Genomic DNA, 24,178 nt, shown 5'->3' on the forward strand with positions numbered 1-24,178 from the left:
ATTTTGTGTGTGTGTGTGTGTGTGTGTGTCTGTGTGAGAGAGAGAGAGAAACAGAAGTGGAGGGAAAATATGGGTAAGGTCAATTTTCAGATGGGAACAAAGGGTGTGCGAAAAATTATACAAACAACAACAACAAAAAAAACGTGGCTGACTAGCCAGCTCCTTGCGAAAGATCCACAGCACACCCCATGAGGGTGCCACAACTCACCAACGAGCTAGGGGGGAAACGGCCCCCCCATTTCATCGCAAAACACCCTACCCGCTCCCGTCCCCCATTCAAGCACTGAACTTGTCTGCACAAAAGGGACTTGCCGAGGAGGTGCTGCGAATGGAGCAGGAATGCCGATCCCCCGGCTGTGTGAAGTCCTGTGCCCACCCCCAGCCGCCTCCTTCCCCGCTCCAGCCTGGTCTCTCTCCCCTCCACCACTACTCCACGCAGTGCCCATCCTTCCCCTCCGTCTCTGCTCAGCCTGGCCTGGATGACGGGCCCCCTCGCTCTATCACAAAAGGCCTTAACTTCCCAATCACAAGTTTTGACAGATTTGCGCCGTGGACCGTAAATTAGACGCCGAGGGTCTGAAACATGAGGGAAGGTGCAGTCAGCTGAAATGGCTCTGGCCTGCACTGAGGGCTGGCCGACAGTGCCTTTTCCATCTATAGGCCTCTTCTAGCACTTAATCACTGTGAAGGGAAGTTTTGTTCAATGACAGGGTACTAGACAACTCCTCCTGGGGTGTATGAGGAGATGGGGTTCGACAGAAAGCGTGGACAAATCACCTTGATCACCAATTTGATATGCCCCGCGTGCCAGCATAACCATGCCTGTTGATGCCGTTAACAATATGTTGCCAATGGAGGCTGGGAGCTGGCTTTCCCTCACCCTCAGGTACATGCCAAGACAAGACCCTCATACCTGTTCATAGAGCCAGCAAATAACCATACTGAACCAGCAGCCCCTGCAAAATCAAGCTACCATACAGCAGAAAAATGCATACCTCTACAGATCACAAAGTCAACATGTTTAAAAGCTGTGGAAGCAGACAAATTCATGAACTGGTTTCCCTCTTCAGCAACTATCTATAGCTTCAGCCAAGCCGTAAGCTACAGATAGGAAGGTTTCCAGACAAAAACCAGTCCAAAAGCTAAAAAAATTCCTCTCTGGGTTTTTGATGTTAAAGAGCAGTGACTTTAGAGTAAGTTAAGCTAGACGAGCTCCCTCTGCTTCACATGGTGTGAGCAGAGCCCTGCAGGGGGGTCTGCAGGAGAGGGGCCAGAGCCGGTGGGAGCAGGCTGCCTCCCCTCTGTACACTAACAGGGGCCAAGCTCGGCTGGAATGCGGCAGCACGGCTATGCGCTGCTGCAGAAGGAGGTTATGTAACAAGTGCCGGGTGCACGGTTCAGCACGCTGCCCGATAAAGCGTCCACATGTGGCCGACCAGACAGGAAATTACGCACAAAATGCTTCCCGTGTTTTTGGAGGAGGCCCAGGGAGGGTCACGGCAGCAGACTCACGCCAGTCTGTAGCCATTCGCAGTTCTTGTGCAGGGTCCAGGAGCCCTCATTCCAAAGGCATTCCACCACTGGGCAGGTACAGAGGAGCGCTGGACAATAATCTGCGCCTGTAGTTTTGAGGCTCTAATCGTTTCTGGGAAGAAGTGTGGCAGTGGCAGGACAGTTCACAGCACTCCTGTGCTCCTCCTGGGCTGGAGGCTCAGCTAATCTGACATCCGGCCCTGGGGAATCCATCTTCTAGTCTTTAATAGGTCAGCTTTTTAGTTTGTGAGATCCAGCACCTTCCACGGCGTTTCAGAGGCTCCAGTTGCGTGGTGATGTCAGGATGAGCAGGTGAGCGCACCTCAGCGGGGCTGTAGGGTATGCAGACACTGGTGTGAGGACAGACAGCAAGGAGTGCAAATTTCTGAGGCTGTGGAGACACGCGGGCGACACCACTGACGCGACACGGTAGAACCACTGAGGCAATGAGCTCCGTCTACACCGAGGCGGCCCTGTTTGAATATTCAAAACAGAAACCATAGGCTACTCAAATGGGTAAGATAGTGCCATCAGCCCTGGCCCACATTCAGCGAATTAAATGGTCTCATTGAGCCAGCCGTATACTGATCATGACATATGCTATATATAAAAAAAAAAAAAAAAAAGATTGGTATGCTTCACATAAAGTGAGATTTCCCACTGTTTAATTGAACAGTGACCACCAAACAAAACATGAATTTTACCATTAATTCAGATCCCAATGCTTTAGCCCTCACCCTGCATATGCCAAGCATGTGTTGATGTCAGCTTGTCTCATCTCATCTAATGTAAGTAGGATACAATGCACTGGAACTCCACTTTTGCTTTGTCAGTCAGTCATACATGCTTAAACAATGCAAAACAGTTGTTTGCAGTTTAAACACCTGTAACAATAATGACATAATGCAATTATTGAAACACAAAATACAACTGAATCATAAAGGTCAAGAGTGTCTTCAGTTGCTCATGTACTCTGACGAAGCCTGACAGAAGTTCATAGAACAAAAGATCCATCGTTGTTGTTGGGGGTCACTGACTGCCTTAGCACATTTAGCCGGTGTCTAACCTCACTAAACCTTAATGAGCTGAGCCAGTCTTTCACTTGCCACAGCACATCCGAGTGAATGAACCGTGAGTCACTAATTTGTTTTAGTGTGTGTTGGGGGGGGGGGCGGGGGGTGAAGAAGGTTTAGAGGAGCAGACAACAGAACCTTCCTAACTGCCGAAGCTGAAGTTTTAGGTGGCAACTGCTCAAAACAACTCACTGTCAGAGTGTCCAGCCAGTGAGGTATCCACCCATAACCCACCTCGAGACAGTGGTGATGTCATCTGGTGGGTATGAGGTGCTCACTTCCTCACACCCATTCCCCATAACCACACACACAAGGCCGCACCAAAATTCAAATGAACATGCAGAAAATCAATGGCCCAGCAAAGTGAAAATATAAAAGGTACTGGAACATTAAACTGGGTCTGACTGGCTACTGCTCTCCAGGTTCACCTGAACCATACCAAGGCATACTGTGGCTCATTCTGAAAACGTGGGAGCCTGGTCGTCATTTAGACAATCCTCTTAAAAGACAGCAGATGCAGGTAAACTCACCAAGAATGTTAATTAAGAAAGACGCTGGTGACACGCACACAGCGCGAGGTGGGCAGCCCACGGCTCTACGTGTGGCAGCGAGCAATGAGGCCAATCCAGCAGAAATGATCAGAGCGCCGTCCCATCTCTCCTGCGGTCTGCACCATCTGACTCTCGCCTCTCAGCGCTCTCTCATGCATCATTCAGCAGGAGTGAGAGCGAGGCCCATGTCAGCCTACTTACGGCACCAGTGCGGCCTTTCAAACCGCGGGGCGCTCGGGCAGGGAATTCAAACAGGAAATGCAACCAGGGGACAAAGCCCCAGAGTCATCATTGTCTCAGGGCGGCTATTTTTCAGGCTTAGCCAAAAAACAACTCTGCTTGCATAGGCACAATGTGAACAAGAATTTCAGATATTATTCAGGAACCCATTTCCCTCCCCCCTACTACAAAAACAAACAGCGTTAACAATGATCTATTTATTATTTTTGCTATGTTTAACTTGGAGAGCTCTGCCTCCAAATAAGACCAAAACTGTTCACTGACAGTTTATGATCTTCAAGTGTTCAAGACAAGCCGTTCGCATCTCCAGCTGCACCAAAAGAGACGACCGTTTTGTTGGGAGTCATGTTACGAAGGCCCGGCTATATCACGTCCCCTGCAGGGCTGCCCCTCAGCTCCTTCACTGAGGTCTAGGGCACGGACATTTACACAGCATTGCATCAGACACCAAGAGGACAAAGGTGCCTCTGTCTGTCCAAGCCTGCAGTATCACCACATCTTACCACGCTGCCAGCAATGCCCTTTACAAATCCTTCTCCGGGCTGTACACTGATCACCTTCCCACCATTTCCTTTGCATGTGTGATCTCTAAACAGTGAGTGGTCTACATCCCCCATGCAAGCTATGATGACTATGCCTTTTAGCAGATGGCAGAAAATACAATATTATCTCCACAACAATGTTACCTCCCTTAAAATACACTGTCGGTTTAGAAAGGCTAGGGTCAACAGATTTAACATGGGACATCTCCTTTTAAAACACACTGGGTTTGCAATAATCAAGTACACTATAAAACAGCTCATAGGGCAGAACAACAAAAGTGGAATATCAGCATGGAAAACGTGTAATGACATTTGCAGGAGAACAAAGGTGTGCTGCTCTCCTTTGTGTACGCGTGGAGGCTGAGCACTGTTCTCTGCCACTTCACCCAGTCAGTGCCCTCGTGTGACATCACCAAAGCTCCTGCCAATCAATCAGGTTTCAGTGTGGAATCAGGGAGCAGCTGCTCAACCTGGCTGGGCAAAAGTGCTGCTGTGGCCACCACAAAAGCACACCCTAACTGAAAACCACAAAGAATCAACCTTAATCACATGATCTAGCTCTCTCCCTCTGATGGAAAGCATGTAAATGGTGTCTAGGCCTGACAGTTGAATCAACAATGATTACCTGATGTTTGTAACTACACATTTCAAGTGCGGGACAGGAGAAACACCTTTTTGTTATGGCCATTAGGGAGCTAGGGTATAGCAAGGTCACCAGATGAAAGCACCCACTTACAGTCCTTGTTTCCTTGGATGACTACACAACTTAACACAGGACCAGCAGAGTAGCATTAAAAAAGGCATTCAAGGAACAAGGCCAGGCTTACAACGACAGTCTTGTTAAGAAAATCTGGCATCTAGACATCCAATGTACTCCACTGTTTCTTACATATAACAAACTGATGAGGCCTTTGCCGTTTCTCCTTCCCCCTCCTCCTCCTCCTCTGCTGAGCATATAAGTATAACAGAATAGGTAGACACTGCAGGGGCTGCCAGGTACAGATGATGTTTTGAAAGGAACCGCGTGGGAGGCTCATCGCAGGGCCCATTTCAGAGCTCCTGAATGAGAAGTGTTTGGAGAAAGGATTCAGCTAGAGCCATGGGGCAACACATCAATGCATCAATGCAACAAACTGAAGAAAACTTTTCCTCGCAAAAATAACCACTGATTTTTTTCAACAGATGAGATTTAGAGAGGGAGTAATCAGTTTGAATATCCTGTAAAAAGCACCCACACACACACACACAGATTGAGATATATATATATATATATATATATATATCTCAGTCTTAATAGTCAAAGTAGTCATCTTTCAATTTATAACAATATCAAATAGCAATTTGTAAAGATTTCATGCAGTAATTAGCTAGCTTCCAATCAAGAAGAATATGATAAAAACAACCTCATAACCTGACAAACGCACCACTTTCTCAAAGCATGAAGATGTGACGGCCAGAAAATGGCAGTCACACACCTCTATTCAATACTATCCGCCACTATATGGTTACAAATACTCCACCCTGTCATTTAGAATGTAAAGACTGAAACTAAAATGCAAAATGTAAACACACAGCGCTGTCTGAAACCATCACCCAGTTGTGTAAATTTTGCGTTCTGAATGATTTTTCATGACAGAAGCTCGCGTGATATTGGCTTCAGCTAATGTTTACATTTGCTTCAAGTTCAGTACACCATCGCCTGCTTTGAAGCAAAGGCGGTATCTATCCGTTTCCCCTCTGACCTTTCATTTGACTGTTAGCTCCTCCTCTACACACTGAGGCTGAGCAGTGACTGATCACCCTCAGCTTCATGCTAGATATGTACATCTAGAGGACAAAAGCAAGAGATATGTGAACGGAACAAACACTGGGGGACTGGCGTACAAAGAGGATGCAGAAATGTAGGGCAGGAGACTAATAAAAAAGGCTGTGTGAAAGACATGCCATTGTTCAGCCTGCTCTCTGCCTAAAGCAGTGCTGCCAGTCCCCTCAGCCTGCTCTGCCTGGCAGCAACATGACGCAAAACTCACAACTACAGGAAGCAACCCCGCGCTACTACCACTACCACAACAACACACTGAACACGGCAGAGGCTGAGGACACACACACCTACACACACACACACACACACACCTACATACACACACACACCTACACACACACACACACCTACACACACGCACACACCTACATACACATACACACCTACACACACACACACCTACACACACACCTACACACGCACCTACACACACCTACACACACACACACACACCTACACACACACACACACACACACACACACACCTACATATACACACACCTACATATACACACACACACACACACCTACATACGCACCTACATACACACACACACACACACACACACACCTACATACGCACCTACATACACACACACACACACACCTACACACACACACACACGCACCTACATACACATATACACCTACATACACACACACACACACACACACACCTACATACGCACCTACATACACACACACACACACACACACACACACACACACACACACACACACACCTACATACACACACCTACATACACACACACCTACATACGCACCTACATACACACACACCTACATACGCACCTACATACACACACACACACACACACACACACACACACACACACACACACACACACAGCTGATCCCATCAGCAGCTCTGGTGAGGAGAGCGAGCTGTGCACAGTAGGGGATGCCCTTTTCCATCAGCCAATCTCTCGCTGGCTCTGCTCTCAGCAGATCAGCCAGCACCACGCACCTGCTTGGTCTGGTTATCCTCAAACACCCACGCAAAATAAAATGTGGAAGGCGTGTACCAGTGGGGAGACAGACATATTTTTGTTTTTTTTACAGCATACTTTGCTCACACAGTTTAGTTGCACAGTGTAACAGTGGTGCTACACTGTTATTCATTCCTTCACATGAGTGTCAATCAGAGCATTTTCACTCCAGCACAGTTAGATTCTGGAGACATGGTCACATGGTCAAGCGCTAACTGCTAATGCCGCAACTTCCTGCAATAACAGTATGAAAATCATTACAGCCAAACGACATCACCAAGAATGAAAACTGCCTTAAAATCGCAATGGCTGCTACGGCTAAGATGACTTCCAGATGCTGTTTTTTTTATCCAGTGTTCTGATTAAAAGAAAATGTCAAAATAACTAATTGCTGTAATTTTTAAAATGAGTCAGTGATCAGGACCTGACAAGTTGAAAGAAAAATAAAGAAATAAATATATACACTTGCCAGTGTTACTGGCAGTAGCTCATGGTTATCGTTCTCACTGAGTGTGGGCCTTTCACCTAGCGGATGCAACAGCTTTGACCTTTCCCCTTTTCACAGTACCTTGCAGACCTGGGCATGCAGGGAGTTGCACTCTACCCAGCAGAAGGCCAGGAACAGAACAGTGAGAGGTGTGGGCATACAAAAAACTGTCAGCAGGTCTCACGGCTGAGGTGCGGTTTCAAACCCACACATTTACTTTTACTGAAGGCAAGTGTCTTCCTGGTTCCAGTTTTGTGGCTGAAAGAACTGGACTGGTTGGCTGGTAAAAAAATATTTTGGTCTGCAACAAGTGCACATTTTGTAGGCGTCCTTCATATTATGCCCTTTGTTTACTTTTGGGGCTAAAATGATAAAAAAAATGAATACTAAGAAAGAAGAGAAGATTCACAAAATTATGTTTTGTATGAATTAAGTTTTTCCATCTTAATATTATATGTTACATGGGGATGGGGGGTCCCAGTTGGAAGGTAGGAGTTTAATCAGTTTACCTGGCCTGTGACATACCATCTCTGACTACTCATTACATATCAAAATCTATGTAAACACCAGCTGTTTATATTATACTAAAGCCACTTAGAGTGATTCCCATTATTCTTTACATTTCTTAGCGACTTGCATAGCATTTAACATGTTTACATGTTATCCACTTTTACAGCTGCATTTTTACTGCGGTAATTCAGGTAACACACCTTTTCCAAAGGTACAAGATCTGTGCTCCACCAGGGAAACAAATCTGCACGAGTTCCAAAGCCTGCTCCTTCTGCACTTTCCTTTGCCCCCGTCTCTGATGTCAAACTCAGTCAGCAGCTCCATCACATAAAGAGTTAATAAGAACCACTTCTCTTTCACCATTGCTCACTGAAACAAAAAAGTAGCAGGTGTGACCTCATGATGCTAAATTAAGGCTGAATTTTCCCTCTACTGGGAAAGTGCCAACACATGCATCTAAATTGCCTCTGCTCCCACCCACAGCCAAGCACAGAGGCACATAATGTAGGAGAGCAAAGTACAGAAATTAAACACAAACCAGTCGAGCCAGGGTTAGCGGCGCTCACTTTAGTCAGCGTACGGTTAAGCCCAGATGTTCGAATGCTAGCCTAGCAGTTTTCCATTTTTGGGTTACACACATAGTTCTACCACACTCGTGAGAAATTACCTGGTAGATCAAATCCATCTGCAAAACAATCGTTTTCAATATTCTGAAAAACAGCCAAAATTCAACACTTCAGGATTATGATTTCAATTCAACATTCAACAAGCACGCGATGGATTCCTGGCAGATCAGTGAAGGGTTTTCCATCAGGAACACTTGTCCTGGAGGGAAACATGTGGCTTGATACAGAGCTTTAGGAAGATCTGGATCGCCACATGAGATCCCTAAGCTTTCAAATACCCCCCCTTAATAACTCTTTTCCCTCCTTTGTCCCCAGCAATTAAAGTCCCTCCTAGTGGCAGGGGAAAAAAAAGAATGTTGTACTGGACTTCACTCCCAGAGATTCTGCTGGCATCTAGAGCTTTTGTGGGAGAGATGGCAACACCCCATTTCCACTTATGGAACCATGCCAACAAAGTCCTGCCAAAACCAGAATGTTTAAAAACCTTCTCTTTTTTCTGACAAATTAAAATAATTTAAATGTGTGCACAACATTAATTCAATGTGAAGAAAACTGAACCTGATTTTGAACACTTGTGTGAAGAAGCTGGCCAACACTTCTCACAAAACATAACAGAAGGAACAAACTTAAAATAAATTATTTGGGTTTTTTTTTTTTAAAGATACAAAGCAAAGAAAATCCAGCCTTGGACACAAGCACCACAAGCTGCTCACCAGAATGTCCTGATAGCACCCATACACCTGCATTTAATGTGCCTCTGATTAGGCAGGTTTGGTTCATTAACCAATGGCTGGCTTCACACACACAGGTAATTGCAACGACAAACAGTTACACAATTAACAGATTTTGATGCTATCGATGAAATATGATCTGCTATTGGTAGGTCTGAAGTGGATAGAAGAAAAAGGGCCCTTGAACATCTAACAATTAGCACAAACTTACAGTTAGGAAGCATTCAGTTTCCAGGGGAGGTGAGGGCTCCCTCCTTCACAATCTGTTCATGTTAATTTAGCTTACCTCATTAGCTTATTAAAATCTTATTCATGCACACGCTCAAAACAAAATATGGAAAAGTCACACTGACTTCAGAAATGCACTTTCATTAAAATCAGGACAGTTCAGAAACACCATTTCAAGCCACCACAACAATGGGCGGTAAAATGGCAAACGTAAACTGCTTAAATGAACAGACATTTTTTTTTTGTTAAACTGAGTATCAAAATAATCAAAAATCAAAATACCATTCATGCTAAAGGACAGACTTTTAGCTGATATCCTGGTCCAGACAGCCAGGCCTGACTAATAAGACTTGCTGGGTTGATCTTTACTAAATGGACCTGAGCAAAGCCCATCACCTCTCAGCATGCACACCACTCTGTTCTATTAGACACTACCCAACTGGTGATGTAACTGAAATCACTTAATTGATTTAAGCATTTACTTTTATTATATTACAAAGGGTCCAATTCATTGGTCCAAGTTCTAGGTTTTATTTAGGGCCACTAATAAAATGTTTGGATTTGTACTGCTTCCTTGCTGGTTAGCAAACCAAGGTTGCTGTTTCTGGACGAGTGGATATAAAAATTAGTGTATCAAGCATAATGTATCTTGTACATGTTTCTTTGATTAAGCCTTCAACTATTGCTCTCATGTTTGCCGGTCAGCCAGTTGCTTCACACTATCAACAAGATTTGACAGCAGCGGAGACATAATTACAAGGAGTTTCCTGGTTTCATTCACTCGGAGGCAAATTTACACGGAATACCGACTTCTCATTAATATCGGCACCGCATGAGCTTTCTGACTAATCTGAAAAGCATTGTGTAGGGAACCTCGTACATCATTGCTAATGTACATATACAGTTTCATTTAAAATCCTGGATCTCTGAAAACACTTCAGTTTCAGTCACAGCAGCTTCACACCTGCACTGCAGGAATCCATTCAGCTCCCTATCTTACATAAAAAAGTTGAGGTTTACCTCACTGCATTTTTGTATTAATCCACCTCAGAGTGGTGCAATTTTACATATGATGTTACAGCTAGCTACTGTAGTTTCTGTAATGCAGTACCTATCACTATTCACAACCGATGCACACACACGTGATGAGAGGAGAACCAATCTTTCATAAAAATAAAAAAAGGTTACAGGGTTATTTGGACATGTCATCTTTTGACTGCTAAACAGGAAGCTACACCTCAAACAATAAACCAAAGCTTCCTGTAACATTCCCCTCGTCCCATTTTGGAAGTGACTGTGATGATGTCATCACACTATTAGCAAACTGCAGTCCTTGCCTACTTGTAAGACACTGAGCACCACACAGATCATTTACAATTGTTTGGTTGGTCCTTAAGTGAAAAGTCTGACACTGCTGTGATAGGGCCAGTCATTGCCACATATTTGGAGGGGGGGTGGGGGGTGTCGTGCCATTGATGAAACGAAATGTATCACTACTTCATCCACTACTTCAGTGGCATCGGTGACGTTGCTCATGTGACGCCTGAGCACAGTGAATTCGTCCTTCACTCTGATGTGACATTAAGCTGAAGAGAAACATGCCTCGCACAGACTACACAAAGCCCCCATTATCTCTCAGTGAGCTGCTCTGAGGCTGAGGAGCCATTCTGGAAAGTTCCAAGTTCCCCACCATTTCAGGTGCTGTGGGGCTTTTCCTAATAAGAAAAACAGAGAAATCCAACAGAGTCATCGACCGCAGTGGGCAGGCACATAAAGAGAAACGGCATCAAGCTTCTGCTTCAGCTTATGAACAGAGAGGGGGAGGGGACGTGTGGCGTTTTAAATAGGCTGGGCCACGGCCAAAGACATTTAGCCTTCATCCAGACCGATTACTCAATTACAGTCAGGTCTGGTGCATGGCAGGGTCACTTACTCACATCTGCCTAGTTCATTTTCCTATTAGGGAAAGCATGTACATACGCCTGACGTTTGGTTTACACAATGAAAAAAATATGCAAAGTGTAGAATGACCACCAATACAAGCGTTTAAAATGAGGCACAAAGACACCTACTGTCAGGTACATCAGTACACTCCTTTTTTCCGTTTCACCATTCTGTTTCAATTTCTTTTGGGTAAAAGCCTTAGCTTTTTAAATTGTCTTTGTAAAAAATGTCTTCAGTTAGTAATGCATGCATTAACCAAAATTTCAAACAAGGCCGTGCTATAAGAAATTGGACTCCACCTACTAGATACGAAATTGTGCAAATTTTGGAATTTTGGCCTAGATGAAGCGCCATTCCCAGTATCATCATTCCTTCACATTTGAAAATTTGCCTTTTAGAAATAAAGTAAAAGCAAAACAAGAAAAGGTGCATAAAATGCAGACTTTCAACATTTCACCTTTTCACATGTCAACCAAACCTAACAAGTCATCAATGTACAACCGTCTTATTCCATCCACTTCACCCTATATTGGTTACGGCTTGAACTGTTGCCGTAATACTCTCTGTAAGGTACTGCCTGACAACTCCTTTGGTAAGAGTGTCACGATCAGTTACATTCGATTGACTGATTGGTTTAAGTTTAAGATAACCAAGGGGCCCGTTCCTGTGTGAGCCACACCACACACTGCACCAGACCGGCCCGTCGCCCTAGTGTAACACAAAGCCTGACGTGTATTCATCCAGCCAGCTGCCTGGCACTCGGTAGCAGGCGCAGCCGCTGCAGCCCAATTCTGAGAACATCTGTGCAGGACTCGCAGCTCTTTGCGCTTCCGTTTTTATTTCATCCTGTGGAGAACAAAGTGTCCGTGGCTGGCTTCCCACGAGACCCTGAAATATCTACAACAAAGTGCGGCTTCTCCGAGAAAGACCGAGAAGGGGGCTAAAGGGAGCGTTTAGCGGTTCTGTGGTTTCAGCGGCTGTTACTCCATTCAGTAACACAACTTCAGCGCCGTCACCTCTGCCAGTTCACCGCCAGCTCAAGCAACTCTCTGTGACAGGATTCTTTCATTGTATGCAGCTTGGGTGACAAAAAGTGTTATGCACGATCCATCTACGCTGCCACTTGAAAGAAATGAAAACGCTCCGGCAAACTGAAAACGATCTGCACAAGAGCTTTAACAACAGAACTCAAACGGGAGAGGGATTTTTAACACAAACACTTAAAAAGCACATTTCTTAATGTTCACCAGTACTGCTGCTTTAATTGCTGTGATGCTGGCAGCACAGAGAGAAGACAGAAGCTCTGTCCAAAAACGGAGTCCCTCAGATGGCAGGGCTGGGATGCGCTGGGGATGTGCACCTCAAAGTGCCGGCAAGCACGCCTCCGCGATACACAAAATACACTTCTAAAGGGGGAGCAGTGAGGCTACGATTTGGCTCAGGACGAGAGGACCCAGTGTAAACCGACAGGTCCGGGGAGGCCGATCTGAGGAGCAGGACTGGATATCTGAGGGGCAGCGGTGATGGGAGACAGAGATGGAGGTTGAGACAAACCGCTGCACACACACCAGTGGAGCTTCTTTCCAGGTCTGCTCAGCAGGAGAGGGCAAGTGTGCTGCCAGGCCGCCCCCACAGCTCAACTTCGATTTGCTGCCAAAGGCCTTCGAGCATTCCAGTTTATGGGTTATGTACATGAAAGCGGCAGTAGTTGAAGGGTGAGAAAGTATAAGCAGGCACACTTAGTTCTGGTGCATCCATTACACGCCTGTACAAGCAGGCAGTTATACAGTTAAGGAACACTCTTTATACTACTGTAAACTAATTCTGCACTGCATGTGGTAGGAATACTGCACAAAGCTGCCTGGTTTGCAGTGCAGTGTGCATCTCAAAAGCGGCATGTTCCCACCGGTCACAGATACCTACCCTCAGTGTTCTTCCACATGTAGTCTCCACCTCCACCTCCCACGCTTAATAAATTCGGTGCTCTATTTGTCATTAACAAAACAGCTGTCTCTTAGGTCATTCAGCGGCTAGAAGTCAATTTGCAATCTGCGATAGCACTGATTCCACATTATTTCTACACCTTTGGATTGCAAATAATCCTAAATAATCACAATCTCCCAAATAACACATTAAGCCACCTTCTTAGCTGTCAAGTGCTATTTGCTGTCTGCTAAATTTTAGAGAATTTCTTTCAGTTCAAGAAAATAACTGATAGGTCGTTCAATTACTGGTAATAATGGCAATGAATACAAGAAATGAAACAACCATTAGTTAATAGGAAATAACTGTTCAACAATTTTGATTGGATTCAATCAGATAATGTATAAAGATCTTTTTTCAGTGAAAAATGCTGACTTAAAGAAAACCGACAATTTTTGTTTACTTACCGTATCGGATGACACATGAATGTCCGCCCACAGGGGGACACATAATTGAGTCGGTCTACTTATACAATGCTAGGCGGCTTTAAGGCTAACTCCTTCTATTTTTATTTAAAAGTACACTTCATCAAGGCATTTCAAATCACTTTCAGCAAGATTCTTACATTTTCAGTAGTCGTGTGGAAATTTCCATGAATTACCAAGAATTATCAACAACTGCAATTATCAAGAACGTTCACAGGGCCAACAAGGAAACTACAGCAGTCAACATAATCAAGGTCTTAAGATAAATTCAAAATAAGCACTTTATTCTCCAAACCTCAAAAGTGCAGAGATTCCAGCAAAGCCTCAGTGCAGGCTGTTGAGCCAGACATTTTTAAAGTACAAAAGTGCACAGTATGTACCAATTTTAACAAAAGATACCATATAAAACGGCTTGCACCTAAACAGCTTTGTGAAGGAGACGCATTTAATATCCTTTAAACCCAGTTCAGGAAGCCAATTCAGAGTAACAGGAAATGAAATTTGGCACACTTGATGAACAAATATCACATGTAACCCCATCAAAACCAAATCCTTAGAGCAAACTATGTCAGAAAAACATACTAACAGCAAGGGACAATTGCCAATCCTTTTCAAATATGTACATGCATATCACCAGGCAATAATCTTGCGCATGTATGCATTTACAAACAGGCAAGTGCTTGTTTAAGCTTTGGGGAAAAAACCCTTCATAAAAGACAGAAAAATTACAATGGGGGGGGGGGGGGGCACTAACACACTGAGTGAGGAATGAGGATGATTAACCAATATACCAGGAGGAGCCCATTATCAAGACTGTGGAAATATCACATCACGTAAATAAGGCCTATGCCCATGACAGAGTGCTTAGATGCACGGGATGAGGGCTGCTGATCCTACAGCTGCAATGGGCATATCAGATGGAGCACAGACAGGGCTGCCTTTCATCTCACTAAAAACATAAAACGTCTCACAGAGATGGCTTCAGAACTTATCTACACGTGTGTGGCATCTCAACCCACTTAAGATTCAAAAAGAGTGTACCCAAGCCTGATTGCCCAGATGTCTGAAAACAGATACTGCTGTTTTGTGGAAGGTATTTTGCCATGGTACCTTAAATTAGGGCTACAGTTTGATATGCATCACAACAAATTCCTTTTAAATTGTATGTGCCCGGCACATGAACACATTTAAGTGTTTTTAGCGCTGACAAAGTTGTGAGTTTGCTTTCAATTAGTGAAACTTCAAAACAGTTCAAGTCACGTGTTGCCATAAATGTTGGTAATATATGACTGTATGAATGAGCTTGCACCACCCTACTAATGAGATCTTCTATGCATTTCCAAAGTGCACACAGTACCGCCAAATAAACATGTGAAACTTAGCCCAAGACGCATGCAGTTTGATACTGATAAACAGGTGCTGAAGGGGGAACCGAGGGGGCCATGTGTGCCCCGAGCAAACAGAGACCACTATCACCAATGCACCATGGAAACCCCCCCACCCCCGCAACCCTAAGTCTATCACCTACTACCACTACCTTTTCCTAGACCAAAAAAGCATGTGAAAAGGTGCACAACCATTCTCTTCACATATTCTGTATGCACAAGCAACTAAAATGCCACCGCCCTAAACGCGCTGACATTTCACATCGTGCAAATGGACATGATTAAGCATTCTGGGAAGTCCATTATAGCCTGCATCCCCCCAGCCAGTGCCTGTCCCAAAAAACCTGTGTGTTGCTGATGAATTCTTAGGTTGCTAACATGCTTGCTAAATGTCTTTGCTCCAGGATACGGAGTCATTTAGTAGGTTAAGGGAAAAGCAGCTTGATGAGAGGCCATAAAAATCACCATCCTTAACCACTCCGTTAATTATTATCCAACCTGTTCTCTGGTTATTGGGGTCAACCTGTAAAACACTTACAGCGCTACAAACCTCAGAATGGCCGTGTTCCCTCCACTGTGCGCATCCGTGAATCCCACCCACGCCTGAAACACTGTGGACACAGTGGCAGCACTGCATGATGGGAATGAGCTTGATGTATGTTACGCCTCATGGACCAAAAAGCACCTTTTGCTCAGCAGTGTAAAAGGCTTCCCAGCAGAAGACAAACAGGAAATTCATCTTCGGGCCTCTTTATTTTTGCATGTGACAGCGGAGGGTGTAAAGGGAAGGTCGGGGGGGGGGTAGAAGAGATGTCTGCGCACATAGACAGGAAGCTGCAAGTGCCCCCCCACCCTGCTGCAATTCGTTCTGCCTGTGCTGCTGCTCTTCCTTGTAGGGTGGGGCCTAACTGCAATCAGTACAGCTGGCTTCAGTATGCCTCCAGTGGTGTGAAATGGAGATGTTTCAGGTTTTAGCCATCTCAGAGCAAGCAATTCAGTCTGGAGGCACAGGTACAGCCTCTTTTAAGCCTGTCTCCTCTACCATCTACCTTGGAACTGATGACTCATCCTAAATGTTAGCCCATCCCTTAGGCTACAAAGAGGAGGTGTGCAAGTGAAGTTAGAACAAAGTGTGGAATCCCCCTGAAAAGTATGGCATAGGCAAAGCCTTCTGCTCAACATCCAGTGTCTCACTACACACAATTTTGGTCTGGGAGTAAGCCTAATACTTTCCTATTATTTCACCACGTGACTGGTGTCATGCTGAGAGCAGATTACCCTTCACTTCAAATGATGTGCAGCTGTTTTGACACAAACTCTTAACGGTCTCCTCGATTTTTATTTTCAACTACTTTCTTACTTAACTACTTTCTACTAATTACTAACTTATTTTCTGTTTTGATTTCTGTTTTCTGAGAAAAGTAATGATATAGCTACAGAGCTTAAAAAAACAGGGGGGGAGGGCATTGCTAAGAAAATTTGCATGTTAACGTCAATCCATTTCTAATTGTTTTGCTTGAAGCTTTTCCCCGGTAACCCTTGCCATATGGGGTTGTGCGCCTTACAAAAAACGAGGCTAAATCCAGAGAGAGAAGAGAGTACTATTTTAACTCACACTCGGCCTAAATATTAGCCCTTACAAGTCTGCTGCTCAAGTTCGGACTGTCCGCCAATAAATCACGTATCAGCTTTAACGGCTTTGGTTCTAGGCCTGAGTCAGGTACTTAAGAGCAATGGTAGACGCAAGCCTAGTCAAATTTCTGAAATTCAGGAAATTGCAAGAATTGCATTTATTCCCCCCCTTTACTAACAATGCCGATAAAGAAAACTGAAGAAACATGACCTTTAAAAAACAGGTTCCACCTTGTTGCATTCCTGAAGTAGCTGACAACTGCGTTTGACGAGGCGAGTCTACGGAAACTGGGGACTGATGCTCGAGTGGTGCCTCTAGGAGTCAAAATTCTTAACACACACAAAGCAGAGGTGCAGCATTCATCCGGAGGAGACTAACAGCTTGCAGTGGATGAGCCGAAATGGTTCTGCGCCTGCCGCTAGCGCACCTTACTCTTCCCTTAACCACTCCGCTCCCTGCTCCACACGCGGAGCCAAGCAAACAAATATACTGCAGTCTAAACAAAACAGGAGTAAAAACCAGTGACTTGGATCATTTAAAGTATAAATTAACTTAAATCTACCCTTCACGTTCCAGAAACGACTGCTGCACTGCCAAGAGCTCGTCGCTCAGTCTGCAATGAAGCGCAGTGATGCAGCCGATTCGCTGGCATGCATGTCTGTCATGACAGCCGTCTGCTTCCACTCACCGGTACATGGGAGAACATGACATGCAAGCATGCCAGCTCCGGAGAAATTAGCATTCGCATCTGAGCAACCATTACTCTTCAGTTATCTGGTTGTTTATGCATGACAGTACTACACAGCTATGCGACTTCATAATGCCCCTCAATGTAATTTAGTTAGCTTATTACAATTCATGAAAACTAATTACTCGAGTATATTATGATCAAAGCATATCACATGTTTCACTGCAACCTTTTAATGCCATAAGTAATCAAAGTGAGCCCAGACCCAGTAATAATTATTTCAGCTGAATGGAAATAAAAAGCCCAGTGTGGCTGTAACATTCTACAGCTAATGGATTTATTAGTTACTTATACAAACCTGATTCTCTCTTCAAGAGAATCTCTCATTCAAGATGAGTACATGCTAGCGCAGGGAAGAATCTAATCAAATTTAGATTTAAAGCAGGTCTTGAGATGAAGAGCTTGGAAAAAATGCAGTTTCCTTTTTACACATATTGACCATTTAAAAAAAAAGGTTTGATTACCTCCCAAAGGCCTCATATAGTTTGTTAGTTGGTCAACACGTACCACCTGGAACGTGATTTTGCTGTCTAAAAATACCAATTCCGGGTTAACAACGGAAAAACAACATCTATGAAAACATGGCACCAATGTAGGTCTGTCTCACTGTGAGGAGCCTGAATTCACTGCCGTATTCAGCGTGCAAGAGTGAGCACACACCATTTACCTTTAATGGCCGGATTATTCTAGGAAGTGTAAACAAACAAAATCAGGACACAACTGCTGGGCCATGCAAAATAAACATTTCTCTGACTCACCATCGACACCGACTACAGGACAGAGGTACCATTCTCCCTGCTGAGCCGCTGTCTGATGGAAAAGACCAATCATGAAGGGCAGAAGCTGGAAGAGCTAGAAAAGATACAATCTCCACACTCCACAAAATGGAGCATCCTTGTGTGTTGGGCCTGGGATGTGGGTGCTTAAACCCCAGAACAGGACCTCAGTTGCTCCACTTCCCCTCGAGGCTGCACCAGGCCAGACTGTGAGAATGCCCATGCTTCGACAGACTCTATCCTGCTGTGCCTCAATGCACTCACCCAGCCTGTGTTGTGGGCGCACACTGTAAACCATCTTCCTCCATTTACAACATGTTACAAAATCTGCTATCAGCTGTTCTAAAGCAAGTACATCAGCCCAATGCAGACTGCTGGCAGATCGATACAGTCCCCCCCACTGCAGCGCTGTCAAATTCCTGCCTTACTGCACCACCACTTTCATGATTAAGCAGGGAAGTACAGTCTCCCTCAGCCTCTTTTTACGTCCAGTCCATAGCCTGTCAGTCCACTCCGAGCAGCAGGCAATGAGAACTCACCCGTATTGCTGGTCTACATCCATTTCTCACTGTGAGGACGAGCGAATGAAGTACAACGGAAACCTCGTGCACACATGGAGGGAGTGACACAGAATATGACTTGAAGGAATATGAGCGAATAAAAGTGACCCAGCTAACCATCTAGTACACTGCCCTCTGTTTAAAACACAGCCTTAACACAGCAGTGTGCCTGCCGTGGCTCCCAGTTTGTAATGCAGCTGTGAGATGCAGCCCCCTCATTACAGACACCTGTAACAGAGGAGGTATTTTCCTTGGAAATGCCAGAACCGCGCGTCTCCAAGAGAAGCAAACAGCCAGCTAGCAAACTTACAGGGGATATTTACTTACCTTGAATTGCTTTACTGCCTAAGTGCCACTGCAGGCCTCGCTTTCTTCACCCCTACAGAGGACTTCCCCGAAACCCTTACTGTTTCAAGGTCATCTCATTCTTTGATAATTTCAGCCACAGTTCCTCTTCCACACTGACCTTATCTGAGACATCTGTCTCAGACAAATCTCAACACTCTTATCGCAAGCTCTTTACCCTTTGTCAATCACCAGGGGCCATTTTACCCATATCTGAACATTCTTGAGTGGGTTTACACCAGTAAAAAAAACTTGAATGTGTGAATATGATCTTCAAATGCCAGGTATTAGGTCACAGTAGAAGAACACTTGAGTAGATTTTGTGCTGTGGCCTTGTAACATTGTCCAGAAAAAAACCCAGGGTTGTGTACATGGACTTTGGGCAAAAAGGGTAATGTCAGGTCAGTAATGATGTGGTATTAACCCTGCACACCAAAAAAAAGTGTATACTCCCATCAGTGACCCATAAATGTAACCCACTGGGTCAAAGTGTAAGCCCTGCAGCTGAATTTTCATTATTTGTTTCCTACTTTCAATGTGGTTCAGTACTGTGGAATCACACTTACATTTATCAAAGTTATGCAATACAGCTAGTATTAGCAGACCAATGTAGGGCAGAGTGGACAGGGTTCATACATATGTAATTAAAAACCTGAAGCATTTCCATTTACAAATTTTAGCGAGTGCTAATGTTTCTGAATTGGATCCAAATATGTATTTTATACAAGTTCCTGGAAATAGTTATTCGCCAATAACTGCCTCCTTCATACCAGTTCTTAAGGACAGTTATTTACCACTTTGAAGAAAGCAGTGCTCCAAGAATAAGTATATCCCTAAAGACATGACTCACTTCCCTGTCAAGATAAAGGCCCGGGCAGACGCATTCTATTATCGCCACCTTTTTTCCATCATCCAGTACCACAAAATGGGCCCTCAACACAGCCAAACGAAAAGAGGGTTCACACCTCCACTACAGCACAATCAGGGAAAAGTCATTCTCTGCCGCACTGCCCTCCCCTCAAACCCTGGGAACGACTGGATGTACGTGTAGGGTGACTAACAGCTTCAACTTCACGGACCGCTTCAAGCAGAGAAGAAAAGAGGGCATGCCCTCAAACCCAGGTGTGGCGTGTACTCACAGCGAGACGTGGCGCTGCTCGATGTCCACTTTGGTCAGCTCCTCCTCCTCCACGTCCGTCTCGCCACCGGAGCTGCTCTCGGTGGCGTCCGAGTCGAAGGCGCTCTCGGCCGCGTGCAGGTTGGCCGTGCCGCTGAGGGAGAGCCGCTCCAGCTCGCCGGGCACCGAGCCGCCCCTCAGGAAGCGGCCCAGCCCGTCCTCGGTGCCGGGGTCGCTGGCCGCGCGCCACAGCGCGGCCTCTGCCTTGCGCGTGAGCACGGCCGGGCTGCGCTGGCGCAGTGCGTCCAGGCTGGGCAGCTTGCTGAAGGTGGTCTGCAGGAAGCCGCCCAGCTGCTGCTGCACGTGCCGCTCCACCTGCTTGGCCTGCACCACCTGCAGCCGCTTGCGCAGCCTCCGCAGCCGGCCCTCGATCTCGCCCTGCCGGCTCTGGCTCTGCAGGGTCCTGTCCCTTACTTCGGCGTCCGGGGTGCTGAGTGCCGGCTGTGGGTCGCACGCCGGAGAGGGGGTGACGCTGTCCTGCCCGCCGCAGCCCACTCCCTCCACGTTCGCTGTTCGCGACGGCCAGTCGGCTCGGTCGTCCATTTTCACTCCCGGGCACTCTGGTGTGGGGACCGGATGGCCCCCGGGTGACGCGAGGGTTGTGGCGGAGGTGGCAGATGCAGCGGGGGCCGGCTGATCCGAGTCGTTGGCCGCGGTGGGAAGAATCCCCGCCAGTGACGGCTGCTGCTCCGCTCCTCCTTTGAGCAGGATGCGGCTGGCAGAGTCCGTTCTGGAGATGCCGGAGTCGGCCTCCCGCAGCACCTGGGGCAGGGACTCCTGGTCCGTAGGAGGCCTGCCCCCGTTGACCGAGGCCACGTGGCCCCTCTCCACGCCCGGCCTGGCCAGCTTCTTGGCCAGGCCGTTGACCGGCGCCTGGGGTGGCGGGGGCGTCGCGGGCATCGCAGGCTGACCGCTGCCACTCATGAGGTTCTTCAGCTGCTCTCCGGAGAGCTCCAGAGTCTGGTGCTTCCTAGGCAGGAAGTCAGTGCTGGTGAAATAGGAGTTGGGCAAGATGCCGTGGGTCTTCAGGACCGACTGCTTGATGAGGACGCCTTGCAGCTTGAGGGACTCCTTAGTGGAGGGCACAGAGGTCACATCAGAGCACAGATAGGAGGCCACCAGCGGCTGCAGCTTGCCCAGGGGGGTGGGGGCCGCTTCGTCGTGCTGCTGCTCCTCCTTCTTGCCGCCAGGCCGGAAGTCGAGGGAGCGCTCTTCGCCGGAGGACACCAGGGCCTTGCGCTTGACAGCGCCGTTGCTGGAGATGATGATGTTGCTGGCGTTGCTGTTGTTTTCCACGCTGCCCGGGGAGAGGGTGGAGGACGGGGGAGCCAGTTTGAAGCGGATGTGGTGAGCTTCGGCTGGCGCGTCGGTAAGAGCGGGCGCCATCGCAGCCATGCAGTGCAGAGAGGCAGGCGCGGCGGCCTCTCCCAGTGCCGAGGCCAGAGGACAGCCTGTCGGGGGAGAGGGGGAGACACCGTCAGACGCTCAAGCAGCACAGCACCGCACGGGACAATGCAGGTACCATGCTGCACACCAACGCCGCAGCACAGCAAGACACAATGCAGGCACCATACAAACGGTTTATACTTCAGTACACTATGTTCTCAAACAGCATGTATCAAACACCTATTCTGATGGCTAATGAAAGTTAATGGCAAACGTATTAAGCCCACACGTACTCTGATTCCTAATTGCCAGCTACCTCCCTCGACACAGCATATGTGCATAACTAATTTCTTCACATAATTCTGTTGCTTTACATTGTTATGGAAACAGTGAGCTTACGACAAGCTGATGGATACGAACACTTGCAAAAGACAATATCCATTTTTATTCAAATGAGTAGCATGTGAATGCTGTGCTGAAAGGGTCCATGGCAACATGCCAGGATCGGCCTCATGATCAGCTCCAACTATGATCGCATTCCCTCAAAGCGTCTAGCTCTTTGAGGCGAGAACACACAGTACAGATGAGCTTGCAGGTGGTGGAACCATCTTTATCTACATGCAGACGAGAGGAGAAACCGCAGCTGACGGCTCCATCCAGGCACGGCGCTCGTTCATTCACACTTTCAAAATGGCAAATTACGCAAAGCATAGGGCCTGAGATACCGCATGGGTGACGAACAGAATCTTGAGCTAAGCACACACTTCTATTTATATCAGATCAACTGCGGCTTGTCACTTCTCCTTAGCTCCTTAAAACAGAACCACGCAATTTTATTATGGCGTATGGGCTGGATTAGGTCACTCTTCTTCAGAGCAGGTATCAGATACAGCTGTTAATACTATTTCTGCTATGCACACACAAATTTCAGGTGGAGTAAGGAGGCCTATCAGCCACGTGTCTGTGCTGCAACATACTTTGTGTTATCAGCAATCAATTTGCTCCCCGTCTCACGCAATCCTGTATTCACCACCAGTAGAGTCCACATGAGTTGTAAGGACAGTCAGTGTCATCCAGTGGGCGATCTGAGGGGGGATGAGAAGGGATGCTATCCCCCCTTGTTAGCAAAATGACCAAAATGTAACCCCCCTCTCCATCCCCTAGTTAGTAGCAGAGAGAGTGCTGCGTGTGCATCTGCCATCCCCCCTGTTAGAAATGAACAAATCACCTACTGGCGTCATCACAAATTAAACACTTCGATTCAAAACACTGCTGAACCTGCAGCATGTACACACATTATTTCAGTAACATTTATTTAAAAAAAATGTAATCGTCATACCGTTGTCAGTTCTAGCAATACCCACTAGGTGGTTGCCACTTGTAATCAAAAGAGCAAGACTCAATTTACATTACATTCATATGCAGTTCACTCATGCACACCTTAGCAGTGTGTAGACCACTTCCACACCATGACACACTTACAATCCTATGGGGGCCTTCAAGGAGTTCAGTGAAGGAGGGAACAAATGCAATCCCCAATACTTCATTTCATGTCAGTATATTCATTTCACCTTAACTGACCTTGCTAGCCATTACTTCATAGGACAAACACTCAACCTCTCCTCTTGATGGGCAACAGACATGAGACAAAACCATAGAATGCCAAGTGCCAAAATGCAAGCATCACCACAACGCAGTTAGAACAACAGAACAACACTGCACTTTAAACTGAGATGCCCATGCATGCTTGTGTGGGTTTCTTCTCCCTCGAGGATAAGCATTTCTCCTCAGAATCCACAGTAAATGTACTTGGCTGTTTAGCATCCAACAACTCAAACAATACACTGATAGCTACAACCTTGAAAAGATACATACTGGCATGCACCGTTCTGCTCCCAAACAGACTGCATTCATTTATAATTAAGGGAAAAAAAAATAAAATATGCATGCATGTGCTGACTGGACTGCAACCATTTAATTTTCCAGAAACATCTGCATTCAAAAAGGAGAGAAAGAGCTCCATTCCACATGTCATGCTGTCACAATGTAAGTATTTTAAGTCTACATAACATCAGGGGGGGTTCAGAAAATTATATTAACTCATGCAAAGACAGCTGGATAAAACTATGACCAATAAGAAATCCACATCCAACTCTGCAAGTCAGATTCCAACTCAATTCAGATTCTTAAATCAAAAGGTCACAGCATCTCCACTGTAATGACACAGCATGCAAACTGTAAACTAATGCTCTAGTTCCTGCTTCATTGTTGTGTCCTTACAAAAAAAAAAACCCAGGCAAGATTTCCTGCTTTTATTCTTTATTCAAGACAGACTATGGTAACATCTTTGCAATCTTTTAACAAAGCAATTTAGATATTGGGAAAAATCCTTCACTGAATATGATTCAGAAACGTGTGTTCAACAGTGCTGACAATCTGTGAATTTCCAATTCAAAAGGGATT

The 24,178-nt window shown here is 45.9% G+C and overlaps 1 protein-coding gene across 4 annotated transcripts in view; it reads right to left on the reverse strand.

Moving 5' to 3' along the window:
* kansl1a (KAT8 regulatory NSL complex subunit 1a) overlaps positions 1–24,178 on the reverse strand; it is a 51,098-nt gene that overhangs the window by 13,665 nt on the left and 13,255 nt on the right. For all 4 annotated transcript variants that reach the window (XM_036531477.1, XM_036531497.1, XM_036531488.1 and 1 more), the window contains exon 2: positions 20,292–21,780. In XM_036531477.1, the coding sequence (XP_036387370.1) occupies positions 20,292–21,724 (1,433 nt within the window). In that variant the 5' untranslated portion in view covers positions 21,725–21,780. The remainder of the gene's footprint in view (positions 1–20,291; positions 21,781–24,178) is intronic.

Source organism: Megalops cyprinoides, chromosome 1 (assembly GCF_013368585.1).
Source record: "Megalops cyprinoides isolate fMegCyp1 chromosome 1, fMegCyp1.pri, whole genome shotgun sequence".
Classification (NCBI taxonomy): domain Eukaryota; kingdom Metazoa; phylum Chordata; class Actinopteri; order Elopiformes; family Megalopidae; genus Megalops; species Megalops cyprinoides.